The 14,942-nt window shown below is 38.8% G+C and overlaps 1 protein-coding gene across 1 annotated transcript in view; it reads left to right on the forward strand.

Annotated features, from left to right (window-relative positions):
- Positions 1-14,942, forward strand: part of LOC306699065 (CUB and sushi domain-containing protein 1-like) — a gene marked incomplete at both ends in the record, with an annotated part of 346,947 nt that overhangs the window by 183,848 nt on the left and 148,157 nt on the right. Inside the window, 2 exons of the mRNA XM_079163564.1 lie at positions 7,304-7,416; positions 8,336-8,413. Coding sequence (XP_079019690.1) covers positions 7,304-7,416; positions 8,336-8,413 — 191 coding nt within the window. The remainder of the gene's footprint in view (positions 1-7,303; positions 7,417-8,335; positions 8,414-14,942) is intronic.

A 14,942-nucleotide genomic window follows, 5' to 3' on the forward strand; every position in this document is an offset into this window, starting at 1 on the left:
CTGTCCTCCTTTCCTCTTTTATCTCAGTCTATCAAAAAACAAGACACACCGAAATGCTTAAAGGCCAATGGTGCTCTGTCATTTTCTTTCTTCAACTGAATGAATTCTTACTAAGCTAAAGGCCATTATATCCAAGAAGCACGGCCAACAGTGATTATCATATTTGGTTCCTGCTTACTACATTATTCACATTGATTTTAACCCAGTTGCCGGTAATGAAAACTCAAACATTTGCTGTAATGTATCATCACCTTGAGAGTCAAGGATTTTTAATACGTTTGTTTTGGTGATTTAAAGAGACTGATGGAATCTCTGAATTTTCACATTAAATTAATCCTTTCCTATCCCACTTTTAACCGAATGAAGGGCCCGAATTGCCAATTATTCCTTAAATTTAGTGACAGGGTCACTCACTTGACATGATATAGAAACTACTACACACATGTCTCCTTCCGTAACACATGACACATGCGAGAAGTGCAGTCGCACATTCAGTCAGCATGCTTAACCCATTTTCCACAAGTTTAGCATCCTGACAGAAAGTTGGTACCGATTGTCATGATCCCCTGAGAATGAAGCTTAATGACTTTGGTAAGCCCCTAACTTTTCCTTTAATGACACCAGCAGGTTGACGTTGCTGGTTTTCAGTAAAAAATGTTGACAGTTTCGGATGGATTGCCATGAAATTTGGTAGGCACATTCATGTCTCTCTCAGACAGAATTGTAATATGTTTTGTGACCACTTAACTTTCAATCCAGCACTATCATCAGGTTAACATTTTAATTTGTCTAAAACTTGGTTATACGACAAAATATCTGCTAAGCTAATAACAATCCTATCAGCCTTAGCTGTAGCTTTGCAAATGTTAGCATGCTAACATGCTAAACTAAGGTGAGTATGTTAGCATTCAGCTCTGTGCCACTTTCAACCGAAGGAAACCAGTTATTTTGAAGGAACAAATAAGTCGTTTTCATACAGACTACAGGCCAGTAAGTAAACATGCAATTTTCTGGAAGGGTTGTATTAAAGGGGAGAGTTTACTATCCATTTGCGCTGTATTTTTATTCTCTTCTCTTTTCTATTACCTCTGATTTTTCTCTTTATCGCCATCATGTCTCTCTCTCTCTCACCCACAGTTTCATTTTTAATTACTTTATTGGCTGCAATAGAAATTGTTGATGCAAAGTAATTTCCATTCAGTCATCCATTTTCTGTTTGCTTATCCAGGTGATTTTCTAGTCATTTAACCAAGGCACAATTTGTTCATTGATTGGAAACAGCATAAGAAGAGCAGCCCAGATGTTACTTTTGTGGGAAGCTCTTACAGCTTCTTCTGAGTGATCCCGAGTGACAGTTAAGGCCATGGGAGAGATTTAGCCTCACTTGCTGGTCCTGGTTTTCCCTCAGAGCCCCCTCTCAGTAGGCTGGCAACGCTGTATTACCATTTGCCAGAGCTGCCTAAAATGGTTCCTTTTAATCAACATCAAGGTCTTGCTGTTTGCCAGCAGACTTCTTTCATTCTTACACTCATGAAGTGTCAGACCAGCCATCCCTATTTCAATCAACGGCAACTACAATCTCATTTTTGACTACTTACTGTCACCAATGCAAACAACTAGCAGTGGGAGTTATGGATTGTGTCTGTGGGTATAGGTTCAGATTCATTCTTTAATGTGCTCGTCGAGGACATTAGCTGTGTCCGCAATAATGTGGCAAGAGGTGAGGAGGGTAACGCATGGATAGAGGGGTGGCAGGGGTTGTGTGCTATGGTCAGCTCCAAGTTTCCTAAACATTTTGCCCCGTGGCAGTTGCTCATCTTCATTGAACAAGCAAACAACTACTGAATGGTTTCAGCCATGAAGCTGCTGATTCGTATCCAAAGACAAACACACTAAACCTCTCCGGGGGAATCAAAGATAATAGTCACATCATCTGCAAACATCAGAAATACCAAGCTAATGTCACTGCTGCTAATGTTTAATACAAACACAAAAAAGGAGTCCACCTCACCTCGCTTGGAGAAACGTGATTGTTCTGACACCTCATACTTTTGCAGACAGAAATCTCTGGGTAACATTGTCTCAAGCATTTTACTAAACCCTAAAACACAAGTAGACAATATTAGCAAATCCCCATCCCTGCTGAAATAACTTCAAATGGGTAACATGCTGATCCATTTTTCCAAAACAGATCCTACATCGTTCGTGTGATTTAACAATCAGCCAGAATTTATGTTATAGCATCCTGACATATGCTTTTCCTGAAAGGTTTAGCTCTGTAATTCCTCGATCATTACTGAAATTTGGGAATGGCTTTGTCCGCCAATTCAAAGTGCACTACAACAGGCCTGCAGCATCTGTGGACGAACGTCATCCGCTCTCAGTGCCAAGTGCCTCGTTCTTTGATTTACATGTCCCTCTGTTACATGTCCTTTCACTCCTCCCTTTAGGTCCCTTCTTTTTCTGAGCCACTTCCGCTGCTCCTCCTCCTCTTTTCTTCTCTCCCCATTCCTCTTTTGTAGCAACCAGCCCTCTTAGTCTCTTTTCTCCACTTTGAAACACCTGTATTGTCCTGTTATTACATTGACATTTTAAATTGTGTTTACTGGCTCTGCTATTGTGTGTGTGTGTGTGTTTCCGTTTGAGTGCGTGGGCGTGTTATGAGATTAAAAGTACCAGTGTACCAGGGTTTTGCACTAAGCACTTGGAATAAACAGCTATCTGTTGTGGATAATGCGCTTTCCAACTTTTTTGACTTGTTTCCAATCATTTATTTTTACAGCGCCCTTTTTTCATTTTGCAGGTGCTCACATTCACATGGACTTGTGACGCAGTAGATTGCACATAAAATAAAGTATTACCAGCAATCCAAGCAGCCAATATGGAGGACCAGGGCCAAAACAACAGTGCCCAGACAGTAGAAAGTTATATCTGTTTCTTTGTGATGTTCCTGTACCACCAAAAAGCGTGTGGTCTAATTATAGAGAGGTGCACAGAAATACCTGCTCTAGGTTTCTTTGTCCCCCTCTCCTCTGTGTTTTTTGACTTGGCCTCTCTTTTCCTATTGTCTACTCCTCTCAGGTCTGCCAAACCTCGCCACTCATATCTTGTGCACCTTCCTCTTTGTTTTATCCTCATCTGAGTTCTATCTTTATGTGAAACTTTCAGTTCTCTTTCTTCTTTTCTGTTCTCCATCCCCTCCTTTCTCCAGTCACTGCTTTCTCATTTATCTCTATCCTTTGCAACCTCGTATTTGTAATGTCTAACTCCATTTAGACATGCCTCCTTGCCTCCCCTTTCTTAAATTTCAACCTCTCCTGTGTAACCTCTCTCTCTCTCTCTGTTCATTCAAGTGAATTTCCTTTTCTCACCTCCTCTCCCTTGTTCTTCATCCATCAGCTCCTGTTTTCTCGCATGTTTTTTCCTGTCCTCTTTCTTCTCTGCTTTCTTTCACCTTGTAAATTCCCGTTAGTCTCACATTTCTGCTTTTCGTCCAATAACCTGCTTCACTGGTTACTGTCCAACCTGTCTTCTCTCCTCTGTTACCCTTCATGTATATTATTTTCAGTAACTTCAGCTTTCTTCTTTGAAACGTTTATCACTTTCCCCTCTTCTCATTTTGTCCTTCTTTCGTCCCCTTCACTTCAGTCTTATGTCTCATCCCTCTCTCCTCCTCCTCTCTGACCTCTTGTCTCTCCCTCATTCCAATGTCAGACAGCTGGCCAGTCCTCATGAATAATTGAAGAGATGCAGCATACCTCTCATTTTTTTATCTGTTTCTCTCTCTACTTTTTAGACATCCCTATTTAATTGTCCTTTTAAACACTGTATGATTTTGTGAAACTAATTTGTCAACATCCCTGCTGTCCTCAACCCTCACCATATCCTGAACAAGGGTGCTTTTCAGCGAGCTCTTAGTGCATTTGTCAAAGCTGCGATTATTCATTTCTTACCACTTTCTTACCACTAGTATCCATGTGAACACAATTATTAAGATTGGTCAGACCATAGCACAGAAACATGCCTATTGTAAATGCAATTAAACAAATTGTGCAGCATTGTTTCAGAAATCTTAAGGGGGAAGAAACCACGATTGGTTCCAGTTTTGTCACATGGTAGCTGTTTTATTTCAGTTCATCCTAGCTGTTAAAAAATGTGGTCTCTCTCTCTCTCTCCTAGAAGTATTTCTGGAAGACATTGCTGGAAAAACAAACAAATATATTGCTCATCAAATTAAAAATTTGAATTTACAAAAACAATAACACTTTGTATAATTATATCAAGTCACACAGATGGGTCTTTTTGAATTAGGTGATACGAAGGTACAAATGTGTTGATCAGTTGAGCCAATTGTTGAGAAGATATACACATTTTGATGTGAAAAATCTCAGCTGATATACAATAACAATTGATTTGTACATAAAATGCGTACCTTTACAACAATATCACATCACCATTGTCACATTGAATAGTATGTACCTTTACATAACCTCCTTGTTGCAAATGCAGAGAACCGTAATAGCACAGCCCCAGCAGTGATTTTCCAATCTAATACTGGACAAGCACATTTCTCTTGCGACAGATTGTGTTGATAAGACATTACAAGTAAGCCAGCCACACACATCCCATCTCAACTGAATCAAAACATGTTAACTAAATAATTATTTGAATAAATACATTATATTTCTTCATATTCAATTTGTATGCAAGTATAGGAATAGCATTGTAATATGATGGTATTGTTCAATGAGTCATTTCTTTAGAGAAAACCAGTTTTCCATATTCTTAAAGCATCAATTCATGGCCGTCACCACAGGCTGGTTAGTTGTAAACGGTCCTTACTGTTCATTGATATTATTAGATGAGTCATGCCCATCTGACAAGCATTCAAATAGATACGTTTTCAACAAGTAGATTTTTTTGTAAAACAGCTGCTTCTTACTGCCAACTTGTGTCCCTTAAACATGAATTCATTGTCATGGATACAACAGATATTATTCTGATAATGTATGTAAGCTGATCACATGTTGATTCTCCCCCTGTAGTTGTCATTCATTGCCATTTTCACATAACTCAAATTTTAAAAAATCACTAATGTCTTGAACTTCTCTTTCATTGACTTCCGCTTTTTCATTGAAATGTATTCAGTTTTCCTCCCAACTTTTATTCAAATGTGGACTGACTTCAGGCAAACTTCAGGCACCATATGAACCTTTTTTATTGTCTGAGACCTTTTCCCTGAATCCCGCTGAAGTATAGAGGACGAGAAAGAAACACAAACTCACAAACATAACCAGGGTAAAAGTGCATTGAAACTTAAGAAAAATGAATTCTTACTTAAATAAAAAGCTTGATAATATAATACTTAATTAGTGTGAGAAGGGATGCACCTCAATTTTGCTTCACGCACCATACATTGAGCTCATAAGTCAGGGTCAGGTGCAGAACTTTGAATATAGTATATAGTGCATTATATTCACTGTCCACCATTTCATTTTAGGATTTTAGGACCGACATGTATGCACTATAGTGCCCTCAAAAATCCCCACCACTTTTCTGGTGATTATTCTCTTATCTCATATATGTCATAATGTCACACTACATGCATGACTATATAATCACACTAACTAATAAAGACCACTAGTTGACTACATATTGCTCTACGATAGTCGGTATGATGTCTCCAGGACGACACGTTGACAGTGCTGTTGTCTCATCGGACATTCTTCATATTATTCTTTTGCTTTTTTTTCATTTAACTGTATTCACAGAGACAGAACGTAATGTCGCCAATAATAAGCACTCAATTAAGTCCTTTAACGGACTCTTCATATTGTTTTTACCACTTCTCATATTTTGTTTCTGCCCTTTTCCTTGTCTGTGTTTCTTCCTCCCTCCCTCTCTCTATCTACTCAGTATACCTGCGGCATTATTGAAGGGCAGTTACAGTGGCTCCTGTTGCTCTAGGGAGGATGGTAGAACATTGGCTTCCAGGCAGTCTCTTACATCATTTCCTTTTTGTCTCAGTGCACCATTTTCCCAACATTTTAAAATCGCTCTTTACCACTGCTGTGGTTGCCGTTCCTAACAAAATGTGAGAGCAGCGAAAGCTGATGTAAGACTTACCATAGGCAACCAACTCACTGTCTCAGTGGTGATGATTTAAAAGTGTTTTTGAAGATGTGAACTTTGCCGACGGTCTAATACTTCACTATGTGCTCTTCAATATGTCTTTCTGTTGCTTTCCAATCAATCACGGAACAGACATATTAGTGCATTTTCACTTTTCTTTCCAAGAAAAGTTTGTTTAATATTCCTCCAGTTAAACACACTTGGGAGGGAGTTGTACCGTACCCAGTGCAAGCACAGTGCTCTGCTTCTGGTCAGTGCTGATCATTATGGGAAGGTGTCACTCATTCCATTCCCTGGTACACATTTTCCAAGCCAGTGGAACAAATTGCCTTTCAGCTAAAATCTCTTTGAATTGCAGCCAGCCTTTGCACCTCGGAGGACAATGCAAAGTGACATCAATATCATACTTTGAACTCTTTGGAAAGTTCTGTTTCATAAAAGGATTTTTTTTTTTTATTCACAAGAAATTGGATGAAGTCATTTAGATCATAGAGTTATTCACACTTCTATGGTCTGCATTTTATGCTGTATTGTATTTTTTGTGCTGGGGGATTTCACAGCAGCGGTTGTTGCAATCTATTATGCTTTAATCTGCAATTACATGGCAGCATGTGGCAGCACTTTCTTCTAACAATTGTTACAACAATTTTTGTTGATGTTTTTCGACCTTAAATTGAAACGTACAAGCTCATCTTCCATGTTAGATCCATGAACCGAGTGCACGTACTGTAACCGAAAGTTATAACAAACAATGTTCGTCTCTGGAAGAGGACATAACCTCTCTATTGGCGTGATATTTACCAGCATTGTAGAAATATACATATGGTGCACAATAATAACATAAGGCACTATAGAACATACCCGTATTCACTAGAAAGGTTGACTACTGTGGATCTGCAATAACAAGAGCTTGAGTTTTGTTACATCATACCTTTTCTTTCCCATGCGCCTTGTTTATCTGCTGAATTGCATTAAGTATGTTATAAATGCTAAGGAGCAAAAAGTCAGTGCAAGTAAACTCTAAGTTGGAAAGGCTGACACATTCTAGATACAGTAGTTAATAAATGGGATGATTAATCTGTATTTTTGTCGTATTGTCTTCTGGCTACTTTCTTCTACTACTTTTTTGTTGTGTTCTTTTATGAATTATTTCTTATTTGCTTACCTCCAGGCTGACTGGTACAACCCTGCCCTCACCGGTGATATCAAGTAAGAACTGGCTTCGGATACATTTCACCTCAGATAGCAACCATCGGAGAAAAGGATTCAGTGCTCAATACCAAGGTATATCACACTCTTTAAGTTGTATTACTTATCTGCTCTCTGCCTGCCTTTTATGCATACATGTATGGTATGCCCACACATATTTACAACTCATCCACACATACAACAACACAAACAAGATAGCATTGGGAATACATGGTAGTTTTCCTTGCAGCATATTTTAGAATAGCAATTACCAGGGACAGAAGTCTGACTTGACTTTCTGGACCTTTCCTGTCGTGTGATTGACTGGTTGTATTACTTAATTAGCATATTAGGGTGCATATTAGTGTCCATGTGGCGGCTCAGATTTAATTGACTGCTTCCAACGTAAAACATGGGGATCCAAGACTTGTATATTTTGCTGCGTGTCTAAATTCCTGTCTGTCTCCATCTCTTTTACTATTCATGTTATGCTGTTTCTTTCTTCCTCAGTCTTTGGTCCCTAGCTCTTGCTATTGGTAACTTTCTGTCTGTCTCTTCTGTGTGTGATATTTGTGTGTGTGTGTGTGTGTGTGTGTGTGAGTGTGAGAGAGAAAGAGAGAGAGAGAGAGAGAGAGATTTTCTTTTCTCAGTAGAATGTAGTTTGGTTGTAGCACTGACTTCTGTTATCCTCTGCTATGGTTTAAAGCTGCTCCACTGCTTTGCTCTTCTCTCCCCTTTTTCTCCTCTCTTGTCCCTTCTTCTCTGTGTCTTTTAATGTCTTCTCCCTTTCCCCTGTTCTAATTTTCAGTTTCTGCCGCTGTTGCATTTGTTGTAGGTTTGTTATTGGAGGGCGAGCGTGAAGCACTTACTGAATCGCAGAGAAATTGCATAGCTGATGTGTACTGAATGGCAAATGCTGAAAATAATACGCATTTCAATTTGTACAGTAATTTAAGTTTAATACATTATTATCTATAATTAAATTATTAACCTCCATCTCCTCTTCTTTTTGCAGTGAAAAAGGCAATAGAGTTGAAGTCCAGAGGGGTGAAGATGATGCCCAGTAAAGACTCCAGTCACAAAAATGCCGTCTGTAAGTAAAATACTGTCTGCTGTTTGTGTGTGTTTCAGGTAGTGTAACTGTAATTTAGAAAGCCCTTTTTTAACCAAAGTTAAAACTCGCACACACACACACACACACACACACACACACACACACACACACACACATTCTGTATGTACACACAGCCTGCATACATCTTTGATGTGGCAAGAGTAGTAATTTCATGTATTTTTCATTGGGGTTTCCATCTAGGAGACAAGAATTAGTGCCGCACTCTTCATTTTTTTTCATATTTCCTTCAAAGGTTCAGAGGTCCATATGAAATTAGTTCTATAAATATATAAACTAGTCTATCAATTTAGTTCTTTCACACACTATACAATGATGATTGCTTCTTAGTAATTACTGTAAAACATGCTGAATGAGCGAACTGATTCAGAATGTGCTCTCTGTTATTCTTTTCGTTGAGTCAGCCCCCTTGTACAACCATCATGTTTGAAACCAAGTCGTACTCATGAGCCTCTATTTTGTAGTTATGATGGTTTGAAGAACTTTTCAGGCTTTCCTGTGTCACACACAGTGAACCTCCCTGTGCTGGTGTCATGATGACAATCTGCTACAGTCTATAATAAGCTCAATGCAGCGTAATTCTTATATTCTAACTTTCTGAATTTTTAAGTGGAGTCTGGGGGTTTTTGGTGTTGGGATTCTTCTTGGCCAAAGCGGGAAATGTGCCCACTACATCTTATCTGCCTCTCTGGAGGTGGAGCCAAGAATTCGTAAATTGACAGTGTAGTCGACATTAGGTAAAGTCATTGATAGGTACATTTTTGACAGCCCACTTCTGAGACATATTGTTAGTAGTGAAATGCAGTGTACAGAGTTATATTATATTTTAGGCAATAGTTGACGGGCAGATGGATTGAATAATACTGTATGGTTGTAGGCTTCTTAGATGCCTGCTGCTGATGACTTACTTCAAAGAACACTTTCCAAAAAGGCGAACGGTCGCAATAGGCTATACAACTGAAAAGCATCTCTTAAGCCATGAAACTGAAAATACAAAACAAATTAAATATAAACAACAAATAAGTTAAACGTGTGCATTAGGAGGAGTGTTACTATTAGTTTCCACAACAATGGAGCAACGCCAACACACCGCTGCTGTTGAAGCTGACCAGAAACCTGCAGATGGATCTTCCAGCTCTGCTGTTTCATTTGTACTTGCCATAGTGCGACTGTCTCGCACCCCAATCTGCTTATCGTGCTGACCTCAGCACATGTTGCTAGCAGCCTATAGCTGATGTAAGATTCAGAGCGGAACTGGTGCTTGTGAACTTTGGTTTCACAATACAGTCTGTGTATCAATCTAAATACAAAATAGAGAACGCTAAAATGGGTAGACGGATATACTGTGGTGGTAGTCAATGAATATATTTCTTTCTGAAGTGATGAACAGGATTTACATTGTCCTCAGAGCACCTGAAGCAAAGATAACAAATGCCATGGGCAGATTCAGCACATATTAAACCAATATTTTGATGTGAAGAAAATTGTCTGAAGTTTTGTTGTTATGTTATCTACTCAATGAAAACAAAGACAAAGGCAAAAACAATTAAATCAAAGCTTTGTCAGACAAGGTCTCAAGATGATTTTCCATTTGTTTGTTTTAATGCTGGCAACTAATGTGCACAGTAGGTGTCAATGTTGCGTTTTATTTTGGAATTCTGGCCATTAAAATAAACCATTTCTGTATATAAGTATTTACTCAGTATCAGCTTTGTGATATCTTCCCACCTGATGAACCATCTTCACTGGTACTATACAGCACTTGTTATTTAATAAGTCACATTTCACCTAAGTTGTAGCTAATGGGATTCCAAATAAACTTAAACAATATGTTGACCATGAGGCAATTAAACAATTGAACAATACATGTGATGAATATTTCTACAAATGACGGACATATTTCTTTGCAGCTTGCAGATGCCCTTAAAACAGTATCCGGATCATGTGACTGAGGCTTTTAATTGTCACGGAAGCCCAAGCTCATACCTCATCCATTCCTTAGGGTTTAGCTTCATAATAAACCTCCCATCAATAATTCTACTGATTTACACGCTCAGCCAAGCATGTGCTGGTGCAATTAACATTACTATGTGTGTGAGTGTGAAGAAGAAATTGCTTGTGCTTGTGTGCTTCTCCATGTGTTGTGGCAGCTAAGATTAAACTGGTATGCTCCATGTTTATTTGAGTGTGTGCATGCGTATGTGAGGAGTTCCTGTGGTAGATCAGTTTGTTATTTTTTATCAATGATGTAGGGCACAGTGAAGAGTGCAGTCATCTCACACACTTTCTTTTTACTCACGCCTAAACAAACTAAGCATGCACACATAGATACACACAAATACTTAAGCGCACTCATACACAAATGTGTTTTCCTGTGAAAGAATTGCCTGAAGTCAGTCTGCTGAGTCCAAAGCTATTGCATTTGCTTGTTACGAGAGGGGCCAGCTTACAAAAACATCTTGTTGTGAAGTAACTCTCTTATCATGGGGGTCTGTGGAGGTTTCTCTTAGGCTGACATGTAAATGTGTTCAAAATAATTATAGTATCGCCCTGGAAATGTGATGTTCCGCATGTTTCTTAAATACATATTCATTTGAAAAGCTAAACTCTAACTCCGTAAGCAATGAAGCTCGTCTGCAAAAAGTCAGCTACGCAATCTTCTGACTTGTTGTTCAGATCTTGTTGCACATTACCCTGTGTGGATTTGATCATGGTGTTAAGTAAAATCACAGCGATCAGCAATGTTCCATATGTGCTGAAAGAATCCCAGAAGTAGCTGTCCCATTTGTAAAATGATCACTGCCCTGTAGAAAACGAGCTTTGTTATCTGTTATCGCAATGTCGAGCCAAATAATGATGATAATAGCTATTAACTGTGTTGCCCAGGACTCCCGAAAGCTTTTGAAGCCCTGGACCAAATGAGAAGTTTCTCACCATGGGACCCATGCTAAATAAAACATAGCCTTTTTATCGTGGGGACCAAAACTGAGTAAATGTGGGTTTTTGTATTGGGTCGAAGGCTCAGTAAGGTTACCGCAATCATGTAGTTCAGTTAGTCCATCAGGCTGGGAACCTGATCATTAAAATATTAAAAAGTATAGCCGAGGTCCAATTCTGGTCCCGAACCAGTCTTTGAACAACACTTCTTTACACTGTATGACCCCCAGTAGTAATATAGCTGTATTGCAGAGAATTATGCAATATATAATCATTACAAAGAACCAGAGACTGATGATAATGAGTTTTACCCGTCGAGAGAATGGAGTGCTTATGAATCATAATCTAAAAGACTGTCTGTTGCAGCCTCTAGCCTATAGTAAAGCACAGTCTAAATGGACAGAAACACATGAGAATATGTTTCAATCAGTTTGAGAACGGTATGTTTATGAATAATTCTCACACTGACTATTGATTACAATCTTATGTGATACTGAAGATAGATAGATAGACAGAGAGATAGAGACAGAAAAGAAACACAGATACAGAAAAAGAAAATAGATAGGCATACAGAGAGAGAGAGAGAGAGAGATACAGACAGACAGACAGACAGACAGACAGACAGACAGACAGACAGACAGACAGAGAAACAGATAGATCGATGAAGAGATTGACACACCGGCAGACACACAGGTGGTTAGGTATCCAAGGGATACACCAATGTAAAATATGTAGAACATGTAAAATGGTTTAAATTAAAGCTGCCCATCTTGCAGTTGTCCTCTCACAGCGGCAACATTAGCTTACTGCTGAGGATGTGTCATAATTATCAAGAGACAGAAAGATTGTGATTAAGGAGTTTTACTCCCTAGACGATGACCTAGAACTGTAATGAATCATCATTGTGAGAGTGTGATTTATAATCAGTGTTTTCTTCAGAATTGTCAGGGAAGGTAGTCGTGGGCCGCAGATTACTCAAATGCAAACGATGCGACCACTTGAAACAAGGAAATCACACAATGGTGCCACAGCTAAATACATCTGGGAAAACATCACAGTAATGCAGACAAATATTATTTTATGCTGTGTTTCATTACACGTGGCTTTGACTCAGCATCACAACAAGTGTATTTATATGGATGAATCTTGTGGGCTCAACAAAATGATGCTGGGAAGATGGCTGCAGTCTTCAGCTCTCGGGCTTGATTGACCTGTGAGCACAAGAACGTGGAGAAGAGAGAGAGGGCTGAGTGGATAAGAGGCAACGAGGAGAGCAGAGGAGAGCATATCAACAAACTGCACTTCACACATTTCTCTCTTCATCCAGCCGGCATCTGGAGAGCATCTCAAAGACTCTTTCCTGAAGCAGATGTCAGCTGATCACACACACACGCGCACTCACTCACACGTTCACACACACTCAAAATACTCTCCCACGCTCTTCCTGCCTCCCTCTTTCTCTGTGCACCCTGTGTCATTGACTGTTGGACCACAGTTTCTTTTTTTAATGGTTCATCTGTCTGTTGGTATAATAACTAATCTTTTGTGCTACACGGTTTGCATTCTCAATGCAAATGTCTTTTGTGTTTATCCGTCTTTAGTTTGCCCTCTAAACCAGTGGTTTTTCATTTTTCTCCAATTCCCTGAGCCAGTGGTTTGTAACTCTTTCCCATGGGAACGTCAACATAAACAACCATAAACAAACAAAGCTAAAATCATAAAAGACTGTAATACCGGTTTTGTCAGTGGGCTTATTTCATTAAATTCAAACGTAATAAGCGAATAATAGAAGAACGATGAATAAATCAACAAGTGAAGAAACAGAAAATGGTAAAAAAAAAAGATAGCAAACACAGAAATAGTAATTTAACACCACACCCGCTGAGCAACTACATGTATTTTTTCATGCAATCTAAAATGAGACCCAAGACTTTACAAAATGATACATGAAGACAATATTGTTGTCTTGTTGAGAATTTGGATGATGGCATTAGCACAGTAGTAGAAAAGATACTGAGATCAGCACTATACATAGGTATTGTACATAATAACTTTATCTGCAAAGTAACTACATTTGTCAAATAAATGTTGTGGAGTAAAAAAAAAAAAGTAGTATAACATTGAACAAAATGAAATATTAAGGTCAAGAACTGATATAGATACATCTCTCTACTGCTGCAGCCACATAGTCATATTTTCCGTGAGTACATAGTGAATGGTTGAGGACAGGAGGAACCGAGTCATTTAATGAGTTTTAAACCCTGTCTATAGGAGTGGGCGGCTGACGCCAAGAGGCTACTACACATCAGAAATGCCAAACATATATTGGCATCAATGAGAAAATGAATCACATTTTCCAAATTCCTAAAAAGTTGCTGAAGACACTTTGATGATATGGAAATGATATTATGCATCATAAGCTTGTGTTTAGGCATTGAATGGTCTTTTAAGTGCAAATATGGGATTAAGTCAGCTTGAGGATTTTTGACAAGCCCATCAATATTGCCAGATATTTGGCAGCTATTTTATCCGATAACAATCTCATGTTGTTTGCATGAGCTGGATTTGTTTCGGCAATATGAACCTTTGTATTTGATGCCAATGAAAGCCATTTGAACATTATTGAGAGAAAAAGGATGAGAGAGTGTAACAGAGAACGTGTCTTTTTATAGGGTGTTTGTGTGGTGATTTTTGGACAGAACATCAAAAACACAGCAGAGCAACAAGACAGCTTGTTCTGTTTGCATCATATCTCACGCAAACATGCATAAACAGCATCCATACGCTCACAACCCCTCAGCAATAATGACACAAACACACCAAATCATTCATCTATCTTTTATGCTGGGATGCACCACTCTCAGCACCCCTTTGTAAATTGCAGCTAATGTGTGCTAGAGAGCAAAATGCGGGGTGAGCAAGCTGAGATTACAAAAGTAGAGAGAAGGACTGAGTGGGAGCAGAGGCAGATGTGGAGGACAGGAAGAGAGAGGCTAGTGAGAAAGATACTAGTCGAGATGGAAAGAAAGAGAAAGAGATGCTACGAGTTCAGATATAGCTCTCTCTCCAGGATATTCTCTTTTCTTTCCCTTTTTGCTATATTGTTGTCCCTTTTCAGCATTCTCCTCATTTCCATTTTATTCATTCTCTCCTTCCTTTCACTTTATATTTTATTTTTTTGCTAACCACCATTATTCATCCACAGAGTTCCATTAAGACAGAGCTGGTTCAAACTGGTTTCTGTCATGTTGTCTGGTCTCATTTACATTTACATTACGTTTTAGGCATGCAGCAGATGCTCCCAGCCAAAGCGAAGTCTAAAACCGATGAAAGATCCCAAATATGAGCTGGACAAAAATTGGCATGTTTTGCATTTGTGCTTTTTTTAGGAACACAACTGAGCATGCAGCTAGATGAGAAAAACAAATTACTGCACAAGTTTTTAATTTCGACCTCAACATTTATTTTGCCATATTTTTTTCATATTTTTTGTCACAATTTCTCCCCGGGGAGGTCTTATTAAATCTTTGTGTAATTGCACACTACATGTTTG

Source organism: Pholis gunnellus, assembly GCF_910591455.1.
Source record: "Pholis gunnellus genome assembly, chromosome: 1".
Lineage (NCBI taxonomy): Eukaryota > Metazoa > Chordata > Actinopteri > Perciformes > Pholidae > Pholis > Pholis gunnellus.